Source organism: Typha angustifolia, chromosome 9 (genome assembly GCF_048772165.1).
Source record: "Typha angustifolia cultivar Huaian chromosome 9, ASM4877216v1, whole genome shotgun sequence".
In the NCBI taxonomy this organism is placed as follows: Eukaryota; Viridiplantae; Streptophyta; class Magnoliopsida; order Poales; family Typhaceae; genus Typha; species Typha angustifolia.
The window spans coordinates 1,011,630-1,032,611 of record NC_133247.1 but is presented as its reverse complement, the minus strand read 5'-3'; the positions used below and the strand labels follow the sequence as shown (position 1 = coordinate 1,032,611).

Below are 20,982 nucleotides of genomic sequence, written 5' to 3'. Positions count from 1 at the left end.
ATCATCCAAAGATGTCGCCTTTCCTGTCTGGCAATTATGATCAGTTGTTTTCTCCTATAATTAAACTGGTAACTCTTTCTTTTACATGAGATCCAAGAAAACTAAATACCAAGTCCGTCCGTCCGTCCGTCCGTCAGTCTTCATTCCATGACCCGGCAAACACCGTGGACAATCTTGACCAGAAGGAAGATAAAGAAACGAAGAAAAAATACACAACCTAAAACCAACGGCTTGACATTGAAAAGTATAACCAATATCGTTGGCCCTCTTTGGTACGCCGTTAGTTGGAAACTAGACATCACCTGGTGAAGGCCATATCTTTCTTTTGGCCTACTCGTGATACCATCTACAACGACTCTTTGTACGTATTATTTATGTACAATTAGAGCAGTTGGATGCACACCGTAATACTCGATTATAGTTAATTATATCCTATGTTAACAATATTTACCCTTTACCAGGTTGGAATTGGATGGCCATCAGTCAACGAGAGGGAATTGAAGTAGCCCGCCTATAAGTCATTACTAAACACAACCGACATCAGACGCGCTTTGCTTCTTTTGTTTCTCTCTTCGAATCCCACCAAAAGGTCTAACTCTGCCGTATCGTCTCCTCCCAAGTGTGATATGCCAAGTATCCAATAGTCCATCCCACATGGCTTACCATTTAAAGAAAGGAAAGTTAAAAACCCCCAAAATAAAGCAAACCCGAGCCCCCACCTTCTTCTTCTCCTCCTCCTAAATCTCTCTGGCGTGAGAGGTGGGGACGTCTCCGATCGCCATGTCCACCCGCGCCGTACTACTCCGGCGATCGGCGGTGGCGGTGGTGGAGCGCGCCGCCCACCACGCCCGCTCCACACGCAAGGCCATCTCCCGCTTCGCCCCTCGCGCACAGGCATTCTCCCTCCCATCCGACGCCGAGTCGGCCGCCGTCCGCGCCGTCCGCAACATCTCCTCCTTCCGCCTCCACTACGCCGTCCTCCTGTGGCTCCTCCTCCTCGCCTCGCTCTTCCGCCACCACCGCGCCTCCATGCTATTCCTCATGGCCGCATCTAAAGCCCTCCTCTTCTACGGCGTCCTCCTCCGTGCCTTCCCCAACTCCAACCTCCTCCGTCGCCTCCTCGACCGCCGCCTCGTCGTCGCATTCTTCCTCTTCCTCGTCGTCGCCGAGCTCGCCGTCACCAATGCGATCTGGAACCTCCTCACCGCCTTAGGGTTCGGAGTCCCCGTCGTGCTCCTCCACGCAGTCTTCAGGGTCAGGGACGAGAGTTTGGTCTCCGAGGAGTCCGGAGGAGCGGTGGGGAACGGCGTGGATATGGATTCGTCGGAGAAGGAGAAGAAGGAGGAAGGGGATCTGGAATCGGGGGGATCGTCGAGGTGATCGAGATCGGCAAAATTAGGTAGGCCACAGAACAAATTACGGTTTAACATGTTGAAATTATGTGCTCGATCGTGGTTTCCATATAAAAAAGTTTAGAAAAATTCAACCTTTAGTGTTGAGTCTTGTTAATTTTGGCATAATTTTTCGAGTTTTTTTTTTTTTCCGTGGAAAAGGAAAGCCAGATCCCAAATTGTTGGGATACTTTTGTTTTTTTTGCCTGTGTGTTTATGCAAGTAACATTAAACAAAGGCTGAGATAGATAGATTAATTTTAATGGGATCTTTTCTAGTCCCGTTAAGGGTTTGGTAGGTATCATGCTTAAACCAAGACAAAAATGGACAGCCAAACCGATCGATATGTTTGATAATTATATGCGACCGAATTTTTATTTTAACAATTAAGCTGAGAAAAGTTGGGACACCGAAGCGTTTGTATCGTGATCAAGTAATAAAGCATGCAGCAATCTGGAACTTTCTTTGTTCTTTTTTTTTAATTAAAAAAATATATTCTTCCCATCATTTCTTTTCTCGTTGCTCTTTTCCTTTAGTTCTTTCACGTTGTGAGGCAGGCACGTTACCTCTGTTGCTGGAATGATTAGATTAGCATTTACACTTAAGAATAAGATGCAATTAATACATCAACCTGAATTGAATCTAATCTTAACGGAAGAAATCTGGGTAACGCTCAAGCACATTAACTCTAGTAGATAGTAACGAACGAGAACTCTCGCACTATTATTATTATTATTAGCACTAGTACTCTTCTTCTTGTAATATTTGGAGCCGAGAGAGAGAGAGAGAGAGAGAGAGCTATTTAGTTTAAAGATGACTTCTGGAGTGAATCATATAACTGAAATTTCCAATGTATGGTGTACCTTGAAGCTCGTAGACTAGTGATAAAAAAGACGATATGAGGAGGCTTGACTTGGTCGGGCAGAAAATTTCCCCGAGTCCACCCTTAGCCGGTCAGAAAGTGCAGGCTTGACTTGGTCGCTGATAGGCTCATATGATGAGTTGGTGCGCATATTTCGAGGAAGCTCAAAAGGTTTAAAGCCTCATAAAGAAACGATATGTTTATCGAGCTACCGTAATGAAAGGTAAGTACGGTATAAAACTAGAGCACCAGCAAAGTTTAAGAAGTACTCGGCACTTCCAGCAAAGATAAAAGAAATGAGCAGCTTAGCATTTCCAATTTTTGGGGGATAGGCTAGCAGATTCCATCTGAAAATTACTGCACTAAGGGGCCAGAGAAATGCATGATAACATGTGCAATAATGTAACAAGAATTCTTTCTGGTGTTAGGCTGCAATCAATATTTGCTACTTTATTCTCGATCACTCCACTAAATATGCAACTAAAGAGGGAACAATAACATTTACAAAAAAAATAGTCTTCCATGTATCAAAAGTGGCGAAGAACAGCGACAAAAATTATTCAAAAAATAATTGGTTTAGGGGAAAGGGAAAAAATCACATAATATCAAAATCAAGATCATTTGTGAATAGGGGCCACCAAACAAATTCAGTTTCTTTTTCTTCCTCGATGAAAGAGAAGCTCAAGGCTATCTCCCTAATTCGACAAAAGAAACAGAATATTACTCAAGTGCAAGACTTAGAAATCCAAAACTTGAAACACTCGCTCAGATCGCCTTTATAAAATCTGTAAACAATATTAACTGTTCATTAAAGTTGATAAGAATAAAACACTATAAAAAAGACTGGAAACTGGATAAACAACGTCAACATAAAAATGCATTGCACATTAACTGAATATTAGTACCAGGATTCTTACAATCAGAATCTATCTTAGGATTAGATAAAAACCTCATCAATAAAAGAATGACCCCAAGGAAATAGAGAGTAGAAATTCCAATGGTTCTCACCTTTCACAATTCAACATTCTACTTTGCAAGACAAAAGTCAGAAAAGAGAGACGCGTAACTGCTACTGGCAAAGTTTGTACATAAGAGACACAATATCTAAGGAAAACTGTACATCTGTGACAGGCAGAACTAGCATAGATCATGGAACAAGTACTTCAAAAGCAGGAATGCCATTTGCAAGAAACAGATGCATAGATAAGAAAGAAGAAAGACTAGGAACCAAGTGACACTGAATCCAAACTCAACTAGAGATGGATATGAAAGTAACTTGTACTTTTGGTAAGATAAAATCAGTTTAGTGGAGAAATTCTTGTTTTGCAGGTAAGTTTGATTCTTAGTATCCATTTCAAATGATTAAATGGTGACAAGCTCATTAAATCAGATAAGAAGGAAGAAAATTAACTTGATAAAGAAAGCATAACTTCTCCAGATATTCGGATAATGCAAGTCTAATTGATATATAGTAACATGCACAGATGAGCCAGATATATCATGATCAAGTAAGTCAGCAAAGTATCCCTGAATGTACTTATGCCATACTTATCTTTCAGGTCCTCAAGGAGAATTAAATTTTTCCTAAATCAAAATTTAGAACAATCCTCTGGACTCAACGAAGTGGATTATGCTACAAATCAACCAGCCTTAAGACTCCACGGCAATCCCCTGATTTACCTGATTTTCCTTAGCCTGGGAAAAGGACACCAATTCTATAGGGTTGAAGATATTCACACGTGTGGTCACAAATTTCATCACATTCAAATTGCTTGCTAGTGCAATTCGCACTCTTTACTGATTCAGCATATTTGTAATGGAAAAACATAAGAGAAAGAGCTGACCTTTTGAACTGTTGCAGCAAACCCAACTCCAAGTAATTCCAACACGCCCAATTTACTCACTATTCACTGCACAGCAAAAATAGACATATAAAAATAGGGGCAATGAATGATTTATTCTACCAGAATGTGAAACAACATCACGAGCATTACCTAATCATGGCTTAGAATAACCCCGAGGAGGCCACCAATCAGAAATGGGGAACACAACACCTCTCATGGAGACTATCTCCAGTATATCCATGTCATTCAATTTATCGTCGAAATGTTCAAAATTTTCAGAGAGCATTTCGATGGCTTCCTGAAGGTTATTTGGGTACCCGGAGTCCGCGCCTCGCGGTGGAGATCGAATACTGATTTCAGATTCAGAGCTCGTACTCTCCTCTTCCTCCTCCTCCTCGTCCTTCTCCGACGGCAACTTACATATCGAAGCCGGCAACTTCCTACACACAGGAGAAGATCTTGGAGCAGTATTTGGATTCCCAAAGATATCTTGAAGGATCTTCTCCATGCTCTCCTCACGCGAAGAATCTTTCGCCTCGACCGCCAAATTTTGTTCACTATTCCCTGATCTGATTTTTTCTTTCTTCTGATTCGGAGTGGAGTTTCCCCGAGATTTCTTCCTGATCTCCAGTGATTGATCGAGGAACTTCTCGTCTTTCTTTCCCTCGACATCCAAATTTCCTTCAAGGTTCCCTGATAGCGAAACCCTAGATCTTTTCACGCTACAAAACCCGAGATCCTGTCGAGCGACGTCGGACGATAGGGTTTCCAGAGTCTGCTGCCTTCCCAGAGCCGCCGCCACCTCCTCCTCCTCCTCCTCCCAAGGCTCCAACCCTATGTCAGCGCCGTATCCGGTGACTCCAGGGTCAACAGAGGAGACAGCGCCGGGTGCGCCCGAGCAGGAGGAGGCGGCGGAGGAATCTGGGAGGGTGCACAATAGGATGGATGCGTCGGCATAGCTAGCCGAGCTCGAGGCGGAACTGTCATCGTCGTTGCCAGAGGAGGAGGAGGAGGAGGCTTGGAGGAGGAGGTCTTCCATGGAAGCGGCGATTGGCCGCTTGGGAGAGGGTGGGACGGTGAATAAGGAGCAACTCGAATTTTTGAGTGGAATCGAGACGGGTTTTGGATACAGGAGGGGTAATCCGAGGAACCAGTGAGATCTTAATCGGCTCCTACCCGCTCAACCTACACGTGTCAAGTTCTGAAGGGACCATTCCACTGTTCCGTATGCTCCCCCACTCTTACGCCGTTTGAATGCAAAAGTCTCGTAATCCAACCCGACGCGGGAAAGGAAGAGCGTCGCACGTGCTGCACGTGACAAGAGAGGCCCACCGCCGTCAGGTGTCTATTTACGTGTTTACCCCCGACTAATTAAAGATTTACCTTTCTGCGGGAGCAACCCCGATTACGATATACTCTCCCAGTCTCCCTCTCGCTCCCTCTTCTATAAATTCTCCTCTATACTCGACATGGCGAAACCCTAGCTAGGACTCCGACAAGTTTCCGATCGCTTCCCTTTTCAAAGATCGATCAAGCTCCACCGCTTTGTGCTCGTAATCTCCTCTCCTCTTCTCCCTTTTTTTTCATTAGGTTTTAGAATTATCTTTGAATCTTTAGATTTGATCGAGCCAATGTCTGGTCCTTTTCTTCTATCCTCATTTTTATGGTCTGAAGACTTGTTATTGACATTCATAATCACTGAAGCTTGAAGTGTATATCCATATTGCGCTTTAATTCGACGTAATTATTGTTCTTTTTGCTAATTGTCAAGATTTTGTCATGATGGGGCTTCAATAATTGCAATGCTGATTGATCTTGGTGCGGGGAATTGTTGCTTGGTTGTCTAGCTGATCGTTGTTAGGATTTAATTGAGATGGGTGAATGCGTAAAGGAATGGAGGACTGATTGCGAGGTTCATATTATGCCTAAGCGGCGGAAAGCTTTGGCAGCTTGGAGATTCGGCCATGGTTTATCAATTAAAGCCCGTACGTTAAACAGAAAAAGTAAGGCCAATCTGGGGCCAGGAGTGGAATTTTCTGGGCAGAGAAGCGTTTTGAAGGATTTGAGGTCTTTGAAGAGCAATGGTTGTGTTCAGATTATGTTTAAACGTCGAAAAGCTTTGGCAGCGTGGAGATTTCAACATGGTTACAGGCATCCCTTTTCGAAAGAATTCATTTCCAAAAAATATCACAAAGCTCAAGAGAGTCCAATACATGATGGAATGGTGTCTAGTTTGGCCAAGGAGAAGTCTCCATCACCCATGAAGAGTCCATCTACTCCTGATACAGGAGCTGTCAGGAGACAAACTCCAAGAAGATACCCTTCACGTGTGAGGGTATCAGCAGAATGCAGTTTTTCCAGTGATCTGAGCACGGACTCTGGACCTAGCAGTGATGCTCATTACTCAATGATTGATGATAATTCTCAAGTTGAAATGGAAGAGTCCCAATTTGCCAGTGGAAAAGTTGAGAAAGAACTTGAAAAGAAAAGAAGAATGGAAAAAGATGCACATCCTGAGGTTGGTGTACATAAGAAAGTTGTTGCTCGAGTCAACGTTAAGGAATCTTTGCAGGAATTCCAAAGAATATACAGAAAGCTTTTGGAGGAAGAGGAGTCAGGGTTCAAGGAAAACGGGCAAATGCTTCTCAGAAAGTCAAGATTGCCTGATCTGGTAGCTTTTAAGCTCTTCAGGGAAAGGACTGATGGGCAGAATGATATTAAGAGATACTTTGGAAATGTACCCGGAGTTCATATTGGGGATGTGTTCCATCTAAGGGTGGAGCTTTGTGTTGTTGGTCTTCACCGACAACACCGCCTTGGTGTTGATTATGTAAGGCAACATGAAAAACCTTTAGCTGTTAGTGTAGTCTCTTATGGAAATTATGCTGATGCCAATGATAACTTTGATGTATTGGTATATCCAGGATCTGTTGTAGCTACAAATGGTAACTTAGCACTGAAAAGTAGTATGGAATCCAAAACGCCTGTACGAGTTATTCATGGTTTTATTAAGTACCAATCTGAGAAATTCCGAGAAACAAAGACTAAGAAACTTGCAACATATATATATGGGGGCCTCTATTTAGTCGAGAAATGTTGGAATGAGAAAGGCAGTGACCATCAGGATATTTACATGTTTCAGTTGAGAAGGATTCCTGGGCAGCCAAAACTCAACATCGGAGAAATCCTAAAATCAAAAAGGTCAGAAACATTTTCTGGACTCTATATAGAAGATATTTCTCAAGGGAAAGAGAAGATACCCATATCAGTAGTTAATGCTGTTGATGATGGGCGTCCAATGCCATTTAAGTACATCACGAGGACTATGTACCCTTTGAAGCATTTACCAACTCCTGCGAGGGGTTGTGATTGCAGTGGTGGATGCATGGATTCTGATAAGTGTGCATGTGCCATAAAAAATGGAGGGGAGATTCCTTTCAATCATCGTGGTGCTATTGTGGAAGCAAAGCCTCTTGTCTATGAGTGTGGACCTTCTTGCAAATGCCCTCTGACTTGTCATAACAGAGTCAGCCAACATGGCATCAAGTTTCAGTTGCAGATCTTCAAGACTAGGTCAATGGGTTGGGGGGTTAGATCGCTAAACTTTATCCCCTCAGGAAGCTTTGTATGTGAATATGTAGGTGAACTACTGGAGGATGAAGAAGCTCAGAAAAGGACAAATGATGAGTATCTATTTGCTGTCGGCAACAATTACTATGATGAATCCCTTTGGGAGGGCCTCTCAACGTCAATTCCCTCTCTACAAAAGGGCCCTTCCTGTAAAGGGGACGAGGTTGGCTTTGCTGTTGATGCTTCTGTGTATGGCAACATTGGGAGGTTCTTCAACCACAGCTGTACTCCAAACCTTTATGCACAAAATCTCCTTTATGACCATGATAACAAGAGTATGCCTCACATAATGTTTTTTGCTTCAGAAGACATTCCAGCCCTTGAAGAGCTGACATACCACTACAACTATACAATAGATCAGGTTTATGATTCCAATGGCAACATAAAGAAGAAAGATTGCTATTGCGGCTCTGCTGAGTGCACTGGTAGGTTGTATTAAAACAAATTATGTACTTATTTAAGTGTTACTTTTATCTAAGATGGAAGTTGCTGCCTCTTGAAAGACCATCTTTTCTTGAGCATCTTTCTACTTGGTATTGAGAAGCTATTGCAGAGCAATCGCATTTGTGCTTTGAACTTATGACTGGTGCAAAAATCATTAGCAAATGCTTTTTCAATTGTGGTACTTTTGTCAAATCTTTAACATCTCATCTCTTTCACTTCTCAAGTATGACTTCCGTTTTCAATTAACTAGTTGCACTTTTGGAGATTTAATATGAGTAGGCAACTTCACAATTTTACAATTTTTGAGTTAGCATGATTTCCTTTTCACTTGTAGGTACTTGCTATAATGTTTACTCACAAGAAAATCTCATATCCTTACCCTTGCTACTATTATTTGTGATCCTTGTTAGGATTAGAAGTTTTTTCTTGTTTTCTTTTCGCTTGTGGAGATATTTGCTTTTATTGTAAGGGATCTATCTCCTTAAGGCAAAGCCATCATGTCCCATGCTGCTCGATACTGAAATCCTTCTACAAATCAATATTTTATAAGCACTCTGTAGGTTCCATACTTCTATGGCTTATGGAAATCACTTCAAGATATTTTCAGTTCAAGATCTATTTTGGACGGCTTAGTTAGGCAATGAAGTACTAAAGATCGCAAGGTTCTAATGGTGAAGCTTTTAATTCTGTCTTTAATTTCTTGTCTCTAAATCCTAGCAAATGTTTATTAGTTTTGCTGAATTCATATGGTTTTGATCTTTGATAAGAATGGGGTAGCATAACCTTCTTTCTATACTGGAAGTCATATCATAGCCTTTTGCATATTAAATTGGTCTTGTGCATCAGTGCATGTGACATGGAGAAGGTGTCTCCATTCCGTGAGTTACTCCTTTGCTACATTTATTTATTCCAAATATGTGTGGGCTGGCTGCATTTGGGTAGGGACCGGTATAACTTTGTTCTATACTGGTTTAGTATCTCAATAGTAGTTTATCTTAAAATTAAATTAGTATTACCTATTCTTCTCTGGTCTCTTCTTCCTCCTTCTAATGTTTATTTTACAATAAAAGTTAATTACTAATTTACTGTTAAAAACATCACTTTAATTAACTATAATTTTAAGAAGATATTTTGGTAATTTGTTCAGTGTTTCCTTAATCTTTTAATTTTTTGTCAATATTAAGTGTTATTATTACACTAGTTTCCGTTCGAAATATCATATTAGCCTAAATGAGCGTATAGCTAAACTAATTTAGGACTTATACCACGTCCAAACATCACCTATTGCTCGGTTGTAGTTGCTTCGCAGTGTACATTGTTGTTGGATCCCTTCTAATTGGAATTTCACAACATCGACGTTAATTTGGATTCCTTCACTTGCTCTTGGTGGGAACGCTAGAGCTAGACTGATTGCTACAGTGTTTCCTTATAATTTGTTATCTTTTTACTGTTGTCATTCATAAAGATTTATTACCTAATTTCTTGCCGTCATTTCTCCTTATTTTATTTGAATGAGCAAATTAAATATTCACTTGGATAAATATTTAAGATTTGATCTCCTTTACTTTTTAAGTTTATTTTATCGTAAAAGATCTGCCTGCTATGACGAGTAAACATAGAAAAAACTGAAACTGTACAAAACCGATTCTAAAATTCAAATCATTTGGTGCATCTCTTGCTTTATACATATCCACATTGGGATTTTATCAAACAATAAAAGTAGATAGCAATATACAGCTGAGTTCAACTACACCAACTCAACCTGCATCAACAACACTGGATTAAAATATCACAAGACCAAACAAAGCAACATTAAAACATCAAACACCTCAAAGCTGGGAAAGAAGTAAATGGTATAGAATATAATGTAATCGCAAAAACCGGCTCCGTGGATGAACAAAGAGAACTGATCCACAGGTTCCTATCAACTTGCGAAATATCTGACAGATTAACTCTTGGCCTAATCATAGCATCACCGGTCAATGCATCGAGCTACCAGAGACGTGGCATCAGGCCTAACTGAGACAAAATGATTGGTATACCAACAAAGATTACATGCAATAGTTAAGATCTGAGTAGAAGATCCCTCAGTGACCCATTTAAAATCACACAAACAACTGATCGTACCAATTCCAGGACACCTCCATCACTCTTACCTCTACTACGACCCTCTTACGCAACAAACACTTGGTTTGAAGAAAGAGGGTGAATAGAACGGAGCTCAAGAGGTTGGAAAAGGAAAGAAGCAGCTGTTGTTTAAGTGTCATACGGCGCTTCCTATCAAAAGGTCATTTCGTCTTCATTGGGATGCAGTTAACCTATAGCTATATTACAGTCTCTATCAAGAATAATGTTCTATCTGCATCAAATAACAACTCCAAACATGCGTCTACGGACTGCAACCAAATTCATCCGAACAAATAAGAATGAAACAACGATGCATCATTTAACCTCGCATTTTTTAATTCATACTCACATAAGCATCGACTAAAAAGTTACCAACTTTAGGACTGGAAACCATCGCGAAAGGATATAGGAAACAAAGGAAAGAGGAAGATTTTACTGCTCAGCGGTGGCGATAGAAATTATGGTTCGATTCCGCCAGCGAGAGTCCTCAAGATCTCAAATCAGAAGAGGGAGCTCTATTATCCTCATCGCACAACCTTCTCCAAGCCCAGAAAGATCGGATAAAATAAAAATAAAAGAACAAATCCAAAGCAACACAAACCAGTCTAGCATCCTAACTCTAACAAAAAAAATCGCAAGAAACATTTTGGATTGCTCAGGTAATCGAGTGCTCGACATACAAATCTCCCAACGAATTGAGAGACCTGTGATCCGGTCTGTTGAGCTTGAAATCTTAAAAGTCCTCACCGCAATCCACTCGCATTCCGATAAGAGGAAAAGAAATGAATAAACCCTAAACCCCTCAAATAAAAATTAGATAAGAAAGGGGATCGATCGATGGCGAATCCAAGCGGCTGTAAGCTCTTACGCTCTGCTATGTGAGGCCGGCGTGGGTTTAAATAGGGTTATAGAGATGACATTAGGGTTTCCATTCACCAAGGCCGCATAGATCTAATTATGCGAACTCATTAATAAAACCCGCAGTTTCGGATCCGACCCGATAATCCAAGGGTAATTTGCAAAACACCCCCTACACAATGAGTTTATTTTGGTTCAAATCCCCTCTTATTTCTCTCATGCTTTGTGCTAAATTGCTAATGTACAAACGATAAGCATCGTCTAAGTGGAATAAGACTTTTATTTTTATATCGATCACAATGCAAACATTTATTCCCTAATGAGCCATGAAGTAGGCATATATGCACCAACTTAATCAAGTTGAATGGATGAGTCATAAGCCACTCCTGCCTTCCAATCATAGGGTATGACACCGTTTACTTGGACCCAGTTCTGGTCATCTTCTCCCTTTGCTAGAAATCTCATGTTCAAAGGACCCTTCGGAGGATTCTCCATGTCCCAAACTCCACCATAGGCTCTTCTCATTCCTCTCCATTCTTTGCAGTCCTCCTATAATAATACAATATACATATATATATCGAAATCATGTCAAGCCGTTCAAATTATATATAAATTTTAATAGATATGGAGTAATGAGCATTTACCTGCCAAAGCTCTACTGCAACTATGTCCTTCTGCCCTGCTTGGTAGATCATGATGAAAGCTATGTAGTTTGGATAGTTGCTGTGCTCTGTGATTCTAAACATCAGGTGGTATCCTGGGTATTGACATGAGATCCTGCACGCATGCATTAAGAAAATTAAAGAGAGTAAGAAGAGTGGTGAACTAGTATTGCATATTTGCATATGTCTGGCGCCATTAATCACCTCCTATACTCAACCTCGGCCACACCGTAAGCCATGAGTTCATCAGCCATGCCCGGTTTGGCGAGCTTTGCGAATCCTCTGGCGCTCAGGATGAAGTCAGTGTAGTGCCCCTGGCCATAGTCAGTGACAACAACCTTCACACCATCATCGTTGCAGAGATGAGGTTGTGTGCACTTCACTTGGTAGCACGCGCCGCAACCCGCGCCGCCCTTGTAGAGCCGTGAAACTGCGGCAGCGTCGCCGCCGTTGATGTACGCACCAAGTTCTCCATACCCACATGCTCCCCCTGTTTCCATGCACAAGTGTTAGTCCATATATATATATGCACAAGTTAGTGGAGAATATTAATTCTGAATACGAGATCAGGTGAATAGTATGTGCATACTCGGAGTGGCTGAGCATTCTGGGCTTCCATAGTAAGCAGCTCTAGAGCAAGTGAAGGTAGTCTGTGAGGTACTTGGGAGTGGAAAGAAGAGGAAAAGGAGTGCAATGCAAGAGAAGGACAAGAATGAAGTCATATTTCAACCAAGGTGTATTGTGTGAGTGTGAGTAGTAGATCTTGAGTTCAGGCTATATTTATACTGTTAAGTGGAAGGGACAAGTACGTTTCTTTCTTTTTTTTCTGCACACAGTTTGATTCCACTATCTATACTTTTAGTCCACTGGAAAAGAACAAAGATATAGAAAGAAGTTTATCTCATAACATGCCTAACCCTGTGATTGCTTTGGAGAACGGACACAAGAGCACTACACTATCAAACAAATAGCAAGTGGGTTTCTAATGGCTGTGATCTATGAACTAATGCTTTGAATTAGCCAATGTATTGCTTCAATATGATGTCATGGTCTCATGCAATGGGTACTTTCAACTGTTCTGCTGTTGTCGTTGATCTTAGGTAGAGAAAACAGAGTAGGATCCTGGGAGAGAATTAAACAAAACCCTGGCAACCAAGGAAAAATTAACACAAAAAAAGATACCACCAAGCTCCCTCAAAGGAAATGACCTTTTCTTTTTGGTCGCCTGGAATATATATAAAAGAGAGGCTAACACTTGTCACATAGGAAGGGGACCAAAGTGATGTCTGGAAGCTGTTAAGGGGGGGTACGTAAGCTCTCTGAATGTTTGTAATGGAAGAAATCATGACATCAAAGTTTGACGAGAGATCACTTTCTTCACCAACACCACCGAAGGTTAATCCTAGCAGGAGTCCTTGTTCCCTATATATGGCCTTCTCAATATTAATTTGAACTTAAAGAGTCATGAAGAAGACAGTATCTCCATTAATGGAAGTGAATGCATCTTATGGTGGGCATTCGGTTGCCTGTCTGCTTATGCTGGCTGTTGGATGCGTGCCGACAAAATAATCTCATGCCTTCGACGGCTCTAATCGTGCCATTTAATTTTTTTTAGTATAATAAATCCTTACACAGATTGATAGGAATCAGATCTATGGAATACAAAATGTATAAAATGACAAACAAATTGATAATTTTGCATGTATACCTTATTCCTATTACACTTATATATATATATGAAAAAGATTAAATACATTTTATCATTTCTAAGTGAGACATTATTATTTTCTCCAAAGTTAACTGAGGGCGCTCAAATTTTAATGGTGGGCTAAATTATATTAATTTTTAATTATTTATAGAACTTTTTTTTTTAAAAAAAAATATTCATATGTTTTATTCTCTTCTTTCTTTTAATCCATAACTGGCCTCTTTTCAACGATTAACTATTGATAGTTCTTCAAAGGTTATATCTGAGTTTTATAAAATCTAGTAATTATATTAAGTATAAGAAGAAGATAAAAGATGGGTTAAATAAAAATTAGATTAGAAATACGTGTTTTGCTTAACAAACACGGTAGAGTATTTTGATCGTTTAGATATGTTTGATTAATTTGGACAGAAAAACTAAAGTCTCACTATAATCATAAATATAATAATTAATTTGAGGTTTTTTAAAGTAGATGTAGCTAAAATAATTTTAAGTATAAGTACAATGAATAAACTATATTTAACTTTAATGGATATTATTTTGTCCTTATTTTAAAAATTCCATTATTTTTGAAAAGGCATAAGTGCAAAACCATAGGCCACGAATGCCATGATATGATACCATCATTTAAAAAGGGGAAAAAAAGAAAAGAAAAAGAAGAAAAAGGAGAGAATTATAAGTGGGCCAGGAGGTTGGATAGTCGTGAAGTGCCAATCACGCTTCATATTGGAGGATCCGGATATCTTTTCTGGATAATGTTAATATCCGATAACATTATGATATCCACGTGATTGTCACGTGCCCACCTTGTCTCTTCTTCTCCCAACCTCATCTCCTCTTCACTTCTGAGGCCACCAAAGCTCACCCCTTCATCTCCATGGCCTCCTCCTTCTCCTCTCCTCTACCTACCTCTTTCTCCTCCTTATCCCCCAAAAACCGTATCCTCCACAAGACCCAACTCGCTCTTTTCCCCAAGAAGGCTCCCACACTCTTCGTCACGAGGTCGTCGGATAACGGAGGTGGGAGCGTGGCCTCTGTTGCTGTGGCAGATAATTTGGAGGTGAAGGAGAAGAAAGCTGAGGTAAAGGAGGAATCTTTAGGTTCCAATGGGGCTGCGGTGAAGGCGGAGGCGGCGGCTGTGGCTGTGGCTGTGGCTGCTTTTAATGACCCGAGATGGGTCGGAGGGACGTGGGATCTGAAGCAGTTTAAGAAGGACGGGGTGACCAACTGGGATGACGTCATCGATGCTGGTGAGGCACATTAAGTACTTTGTGTGAATTAAAAACTATTTCATTGATGCAGTTCACCTGTTTGATGAAATGTTAATCGATATAAATTTGGATTTTTATTGCATATGCGTTCATCTGGCACATCGGTTTTGTTGTAAGTAGAATGGGTTGATCCTGCAGATTGATGCAATTTTTTTGCACTTAATCTTTTGGATTTATTTCAGCTATATGTGGGGATATTGAGTTACTATTGTAGTTCTTCAGAATTTTGTATTACGACAGATTGAGTGAGACATGAGCTCGGAGTTGTTGGATATAGGCATTGCGGATAGTTACTTTACTGATAGCATTAAGGCAATTTATAGCATAACTTCTCCAAATTACTGATGTTTCATCAGTAACAGGTCACTGAAACAAGCTGTCAATCTTATTGCTTTTTATTAAATGAAAAAAAAAATATGACCAAGATGGTGTGCTTCAGACTTCGTTTTGTGAGATTCTCTGTTCATGCTAATAGCTTACATAAATGGTACATCTGTCTCATGATTATATCTTCTTTCCATTTAGGACTTAAACTGTGCCCCTTATGTTTGATGTAACTATCAAAAGGTAAGTGGGATGCTGCGAGTAAAGTGGTAAACTCTTGCAGTTGCAAGAGAGCTCTACTTTACTAATACTCTTTTCTTTAGAATATTTGAAACCAAATGTACCTTTCTTCCCTCAGTCCTTTCAACGCTCGTTTCCGCACAGCTCTGAATTAATAGCATAAGGAGATGGTACTTTATTGAAGACTGTTAAATTTTTTTGAAACTCGGTCTTTAGAATCATTCATATAACACATAAACATCAAATTCTGTTTGTGCAAAAAAAAAAAAAGACAAAAAAAACAAAAAATCTCCAATTGACATTGTTAACATTATTTTCAGAGGCGAGGAGAAGGAAGTGGCTTGAAGATAATCCTGAAGCATCAAGCAATGATGCACCTGTAACATTTGATACATCAGTGATCCCCTGGTGGGCATGGATCAAGAGGTTCCACCTGCCTGAAGCTGAGCTACTAAATGGTTGGTTTTTGTAGTTCTTCTTCTCTCATGTTTTAGATTGCCAACATCAGAAAGTTCCATCTTTCACCTCCATAAATTGTAACCGTTGTGTGCCATCCCTAAATTTGCAATTTCAGGCCGAGCTGCAATGATTGGATTTTTCATGGCTTATTTCGTTGATAGCTTGACGGGGGTAGGTCTCGTTGATCAAATGGGGAACTTCTTCTGCAAAACCTTGCTCTTTATAGCTGTAGTTGGTGTTTTATCCATTAGGAAGAATGAAGATTTCGAAAATCTGAAGAAGCTTTTCGAGGAAACAACCTTCTACGATAAGCAATGGCAAGCGACTTGGCAGGATGAGAAGAGCCCGAGTGATTCCAGTAAATAAGAATGAGGGTTTCATTCTGTTTCTTTTCCATGCATTGTATCTTTGCTCATTTTTGTACTTTGGTCTTAACTTAGGGACAAATAGCAATGTTAATCTTCCTGTTCTCTGTTCTTTTTTCACTTGAAATGGGTAGAGACATGCAAGTATGCCCAAATTATTTTCTGGAATGCTATTAAAATCATCTTCCTGATATAGTTTTATTTTTCTTGGCTGAACTCTAGCTAAAATTTGTATTTTATGATGCTCTACAATATGTTTTACCACAATTTCATTTTTTTAATTTTATTTTGTGCCACATATTCCTTGGTTGTGTACTATTATTGCTTGTATGTCTGATGCTCTGAGTGTTGGAAGTGTTTTTCATCTTTACTTAATCTCTATTAATTTCATACCATTGTAACTACTAGGTTGTTATACTATAAGATCTTATTAAAAAGATTCTAAGTAAAGAATAGGAAAAATATTGACTTTCCTATTCGTATTATCATTTAAACTTGAAACTCGAACAGGAAAGTCAATAAAATTCAACCCGGCAAATAAAATCTCAAGCGAGAGCGAGATAAAAGAAAGATTTGTTATGTTCGAATAAGATTCCCACGAGAGATATAAATGAAGATCTCTACACGTGCTATAAGAACAGAGACCCTTTGCTACTTAATCTCGGAATTATGGTGCGATTAGGAATAATAATAATAAAAAGCTTTCAACGCCCATCGCCCTTCGACTCCATAACCTTCTCTTTGCCGCCTCGCCTCGCCTCGAGAGCTTCCTCTCAGTTCACCATGCCTCCAAGACCTACCCCTGATCATCCTCCCTATGCTCTGGTAATCTCCTTTTCCAACTCTTTATTGATCTATTCGCACTAAAGAAACTCTCTTTTTGTACCTTTAATACGTACGTAAAGTAAACGCTATAAATATATCTTGCTCTTGATGACATGTTACATTGCCAGATGATCGGCGCCGCGATCCGATCGCTCGGCGAGGAAGGCGGCTCGACGGAGGCATCGATATCGGGTTACATTCGAGCCAACTACGACGGCCTGCCTTTCGGCCACGACAGGCTCCTCCCTTACTACCTCACCAAGCTGACGGCCATTGGTGAGTTCACCGTCGGCGCACCGGGCCGGTATCTCCTACCGGCACACGGTAGGAAAAGTGGGTCGTGGAGACATGAAGCGCATAAGGTGAACGACGGCAGCGCCGCCTCTGTCTCAACGGGTAAGCGGCGTCGAGGGCGGCCTCCCAAGAGTAAGGCTAAAGAGGAGGATAGCATTGTTGAGCCCATGGCCATGGACGACTATGTGCTCGCCTTGTCTGCTCCCGACGTACATGGTGACGATGCTTCTTCTGGTCTCAGGAAAACCACCTGAAGGGGAATCAAAAGAAGAGGTTTTGTTTCTTCAAACATTAACATGGCGATTGTCTATGGCAATTAGGTATTTTGTGACTTGAAAAATATTGAGTCCATTGACTCACCCCCTGTGGTGTGGACTTTGTTAGCTGTATTTCTTTCTCATCAATATGTGCACAGGAGGAACAGGTTAGAAGGAAATTTCAGTCATTAACAGAGGGAAATATGAAAGATTCATGCTATTAAGGATGTAGATATAAGATCGTACACAGTTAATACACCATCAGTTGTGTGTTTAAAGAAAAATATGATTTCCAAGGATCAAGTCACAAAATTTGAAATAGTTAATAGTATTATTAGGTGTAATGATAAGATTACAAGAAGTGACTCCCGTATAAATAGGCAATGCCCACTTTTCACGAAATAATAGATTACAAGAACGACGAAAAGTGTGGCCTTCAACCTCTGAATTCTCTTCACAAGCTGCCGCTAGTCAATTATGCTCCCAAGCCCTAATCTTCGACTCCCTCTGTGTAACGAAAGAAGAGAAGACTGATTATATGATCTGCCCTTATTTTGGGAAAAATGACAGAATAGAAAGCAACATCAGCTTAATGTTAACTTGCATCCAGGATATATCACACTGGTCTTTATATTCAGTTCTACATGCGATCCTGTGGGATATCCATTATTCAACAATGGAAAAAAAGCAAAGATATCCAATAATTCAACATTATATCCAATTACTCAACATAAGGAAAAAAAGCGAGGATATGCTCTTAGGATGCCCAAATAGAAAAAGAAGAACCTTCAAGCTGGAGGAAGGATATATCACGTCACAGTGAGAGAAAGATGCATCTCTATATTGCATGCTGGTATATTGTTCCATGGAGAATATGTAAAGAGCAAATGATAAACTAATTTGAATATATTGCATGCTGGTATATTGTTTCATGGAGAATATGTAAAGAGCAAATGATAAACTAATTTGAATTTGTTCAGCAATGTACTCAAGCACTCTACACCAACAGGGCTCCCAGGACAAAGTGAGAACAGATAGTAGTAAAACTTAATCATTTAAACAATTAAAAAAGATCAAACAATCCAACCAAAAGTCAATAGTTCAATACTACACTAATTCAACTGAAACCTCCAGAAATAGTGTCTACATATTGCTCATTAAAATGTTATATATAGAAAAGTGATGATAGGAAAGGAGATCGGTGCTTATTTTATATGGAGGAAGCTATAATGTAATGGAAATACTTAAAAAAGTGAAGCAAAAAAAATAAGGGAAATAAGTTTGATGTCTAAGAACAGAGGGCACTGTACAGATTGTTCTAAAATATTCAAAAAACTTTTCAGCTTAGCGGTCAAATATAAGGCAGATTCTTTTGATCTGCCAACGTTATGTCCTTCATTCAGAAATATAAAGAATATATAATGATTAAAAGATCCACAAGAGTCCGCAAATAATTCAATCATCTAGAGCACTTGAGATCACAAAAGAGAGAAAGGGGAGAGAAATAAAATACCAGCAAGACGAAACATGGATTAGAATTGTTGACAATAGTTTGTCCTCTTCAACCTTCTTTCCTGCAATAACAAATAGTTGAACATTCATGCATTACTGAATTCACCGCTTACAACCTTAATTCATTCACCATTACTGTTAACCAAGCAAACAAAGCCAAGATAACATGCATCACTACATAACTGGAAGAAGGAATTGGAGATTGGCAAAAAAGTACAAAAAACACTATGAATGCAATGTAGGGAATTATAGATATTACTTTCTCTTTCTACGATCTCCCATAGTGTTTCTCATGTCAGCCTTTGGGAGGTTAGAGCCAGGTGTTCCTACAAACTGCATGGGAGGCAGGGATGGTGCACCAGTAGTAGCCATAGGTAGCAATTGTACAGGCGAAGGAGCAGAAGCAGGTACAGGAGCAGGTGGGGGCACAGGTTGTGCAGAAGATTCAGGAAGAGGGCGAGGTAGAATGTGCCTCAATCTGTTGTTTCTATAGTTTTTCCAAAAGAAGTACTGCTCACGATGAGCCAACTCCTGTCAACACATATTGCTGATTGTCAAATATGAGAAAATGAGTTCCGAATAACCAAAAATGAGAACACAGGATTGAAGGAAAAAGAGCAACATAAACAACTGCCAAACCCTACTGCAGGCTAAGCAAATCCTTCTAAGGAATTCCTAAAGAAGCGAACAGGATTGAAATTAACAACAAAACAAAAGCATTTGACAACTCCGTTCGGATATTTAGTAGTTAGATCAAGGTTATCTAATAATGATAATATACTGGAAATGTCACCTTGTTTCCTGGATGTGCCATTGCATTGCGGAAATTCGCATTCTGAAGAAGTTCAAGAAAGAAAAGGCAATGTGGGTACCTGAAAGCAACATTTATATATGCAATACTATCAGTTATATGTGAGACTTACTCTTCATATAGTGGAAAATTCAATCAAACAAAGAAACAACTCACATTATAAATTTTATGTACTCTGGTCTTTTCCAATATTGAAGGTACTTCAAGTACCCAATAAATGCCTCGTCTTCAAAGTAGCGATTTTGAGCAAGATCTGTGTAAAATGAAGCAGTACTAAAATTTACCAGTGAAAGACTTATTGTGCTCGAAAGCGTCTTCAATCTCAAATAAATCATCTTTTTCTATACAGTCGCAAAAGATAGATATGGCTTTAATGTTTTTTTTTTCCCTAGAGAAATCATCAAGAGAGAAAATAAAGCAGCAAGAAATGGCCTTTCTCATCAGGGAACTCACAGTTTATGTAAGTCGGGTTAGCCAAGCACTGGACGAACTCCAACTCGAGGAGAAACCTCTGGCGGCCATCGTCGGGGTCCTTGTACGGGTTCTTCGGCCTGCGGTTCAAGGGAAACAAAAAAGAGAGAGAACCGAGAAATAAGAAGAAACTCGAACAAAGGAAACCATTTAATTTTCTTGAAACAAAGAAAGGGATAAAAATTTCTGGAGGAAGGACTTGCGCTGATGGGGATTCGGTGGAGCGATCGGCGCTCTCTTTGCTGGTAGCCATCCCAAGTTAAGAGATCGGAGGGCACAAATGAGAAGAGCCCAAACGCAAGAGACTGGGAGAGAGATCAAAAGCCCTTGTTTGCAAGTGAAGATTTATTTTTGGTCCATATTTGCTAATATGAAAGCAGAGTTAACTTGCAAATTAATTCTCCTATTTTAAATATACCGTATCGCCGCCGCATCAGATAGGAGGCTTTTGTAATTTAATTATTTAATTTTTCCAATTTACGATAATATACGGTAAAGTACATCGCATATATAAAGTATACATTATTTATTATAACAAAATATGTATTAACTATAAAAATTATATGCACAGTTTTATAAACTAGATAAAAAAAAATCAAATATAATTAAATTACAAAAGCCCATACC

General features: G+C 39.8%; 7 protein-coding genes and 4 non-coding genes across 14 annotated transcripts; 4 read left to right on the top strand and 7 right to left on the bottom strand.

Moving 5' to 3' along the window:
• The first annotated feature begins 563 nt into the window (after positions 1–563).
• On the top strand, positions 564–1,492 carry LOC140767045 (PRA1 family protein D-like). The gene has a single exon (XM_073106797.1). It carries the CDS (start codon positions 781–783, stop codon positions 1,378–1,380), a length of 600 nt encoding a protein of 199 aa, XP_072962898.1. The 5' UTR covers positions 564–780; the 3' UTR covers positions 1,381–1,492.
• A 797-nt stretch (positions 1,493–2,289) lies between these two features.
• On the bottom strand, positions 2,290–5,241 carry LOC140767092 (uncharacterized). 3 transcript variants are annotated; one of them, XR_012105542.1, is made up of 3 exons: positions 4,248–5,241; positions 4,098–4,163; positions 2,290–3,038 (listed from the first exon to the last, which is right to left on the bottom strand). XR_012105542.1 is itself a non-coding variant. In XM_073106875.1 (2 exons), the coding sequence occupies exon 1, from the start codon at positions 5,134–5,136 to the stop codon at positions 4,252–4,254; it is 885 nt and encodes a 294-aa protein (XP_072962976.1). In that variant the 5' UTR covers positions 5,137–5,241; the 3' UTR covers positions 3,061–4,163; positions 4,248–4,251. The 3 variants fall into 3 exon arrangements, 1 of the variants encoding a protein (XP_072962976.1); XR_012105543.1 differs by lacking the exon at positions 2,290–3,038 and adding an exon at positions 3,061–3,948; XM_073106875.1 differs by lacking the exon at positions 2,290–3,038 and having other exon boundaries at positions 3,061–4,163.
• A 216-nt stretch (positions 5,242–5,457) lies between these two features.
• On the top strand, positions 5,458–8,338 carry LOC140767091 (histone-lysine N-methyltransferase, H3 lysine-9 specific SUVH6-like). Of its 2 annotated transcripts, none has more exons than XM_073106874.1 (2): positions 5,458–5,650; positions 5,945–8,338. In XM_073106874.1, exon 2 carries the CDS (start codon positions 5,971–5,973, stop codon positions 8,164–8,166), a length of 2,196 nt encoding a protein of 731 aa, XP_072962975.1. In that variant the 5' UTR covers positions 5,458–5,650; positions 5,945–5,970; the 3' UTR covers positions 8,167–8,338. The 2 variants fall into 2 exon arrangements, with proteins under 2 accessions (XP_072962975.1, XP_072962974.1); XM_073106873.1 differs by having other exon boundaries at positions 5,462–5,650; positions 5,869–8,338.
• Positions 8,339–10,034: 1,696 nt separating this feature from the next.
• On the bottom strand, positions 10,035–10,187 carry LOC140767925 (small nucleolar RNA snoR2/U65). Its single transcript, XR_012105650.1, has one exon. It is a non-coding gene; the product is annotated as a small nucleolar RNA snoR2/U65 (small nucleolar RNA).
• A 66-nt stretch (positions 10,188–10,253) lies between these two features.
• On the bottom strand, positions 10,254–10,480 carry LOC140767913 (small nucleolar RNA Z112). The gene has a single exon (XR_012105639.1). It is a non-coding gene; the product is annotated as a small nucleolar RNA Z112 (small nucleolar RNA).
• A 253-nt stretch (positions 10,481–10,733) lies between these two features.
• LOC140767928 (small nucleolar RNA R30/Z108) lies at positions 10,734–10,836 on the bottom strand. Its single transcript, XR_012105653.1, has one exon. It is a non-coding gene; the product is annotated as a small nucleolar RNA R30/Z108 (small nucleolar RNA).
• A 111-nt stretch (positions 10,837–10,947) lies between these two features.
• On the bottom strand, positions 10,948–11,052 carry LOC140767916 (small nucleolar RNA Z107/R87). Its single transcript, XR_012105642.1, has one exon. It is a non-coding gene; the product is annotated as a small nucleolar RNA Z107/R87 (small nucleolar RNA).
• Positions 11,053–11,334: 282 nt separating this feature from the next.
• LOC140767590 (expansin-like B1) lies at positions 11,335–12,547 on the bottom strand. Its single transcript, XM_073107568.1, has 4 exons — positions 12,408–12,547; positions 12,023–12,308; positions 11,801–11,933; positions 11,335–11,705 (listed from the first exon to the last, which is right to left on the bottom strand). Exons 1-4 carry the CDS (start codon positions 12,538–12,540, stop codon positions 11,508–11,510), a joined length of 750 nt encoding a protein of 249 aa, XP_072963669.1. The 5' UTR covers positions 12,541–12,547; the 3' UTR covers positions 11,335–11,507.
• Positions 12,548–14,339: 1,792 nt separating this feature from the next.
• Positions 14,340–16,386, top strand: LOC140767856 (light-harvesting complex-like protein 3 isotype 1, chloroplastic). Its single transcript, XM_073107929.1, has 3 exons — positions 14,340–14,776; positions 15,682–15,819; positions 15,936–16,386. Exons 1-3 carry the CDS (start codon positions 14,404–14,406, stop codon positions 16,184–16,186), a joined length of 762 nt encoding a protein of 253 aa, XP_072964030.1. The 5' UTR covers positions 14,340–14,403; the 3' UTR covers positions 16,187–16,386.
• Positions 16,387–16,852: 466 nt separating this feature from the next.
• On the top strand, positions 16,853–17,864 carry LOC140767163 (uncharacterized). The gene is made up of 2 exons (XM_073106980.1): positions 16,853–17,010; positions 17,139–17,864. The coding sequence occupies exons 1-2, from the start codon at positions 16,855–16,857 to the stop codon at positions 17,556–17,558; spliced, it is 576 nt and encodes a 191-aa protein (XP_072963081.1). The 5' UTR covers positions 16,853–16,854; the 3' UTR covers positions 17,559–17,864.
• Positions 17,865–17,873: 9 nt separating this feature from the next.
• On the bottom strand, positions 17,874–20,710 carry LOC140767162 (mediator of RNA polymerase II transcription subunit 31). The gene is made up of 7 exons (XM_073106979.1): positions 20,559–20,710; positions 20,338–20,435; positions 20,041–20,137; positions 19,867–19,945; positions 19,333–19,604; positions 19,075–19,135; positions 17,874–18,068 (listed from the first exon to the last, which is right to left on the bottom strand). The coding sequence occupies exons 1-6, from the start codon at positions 20,606–20,608 to the stop codon at positions 19,123–19,125; spliced, it is 609 nt and encodes a 202-aa protein (XP_072963080.1). The 5' UTR covers positions 20,609–20,710; the 3' UTR covers positions 17,874–18,068; positions 19,075–19,122.
• Positions 20,711–20,982: the final 272 nt, after the last annotated feature.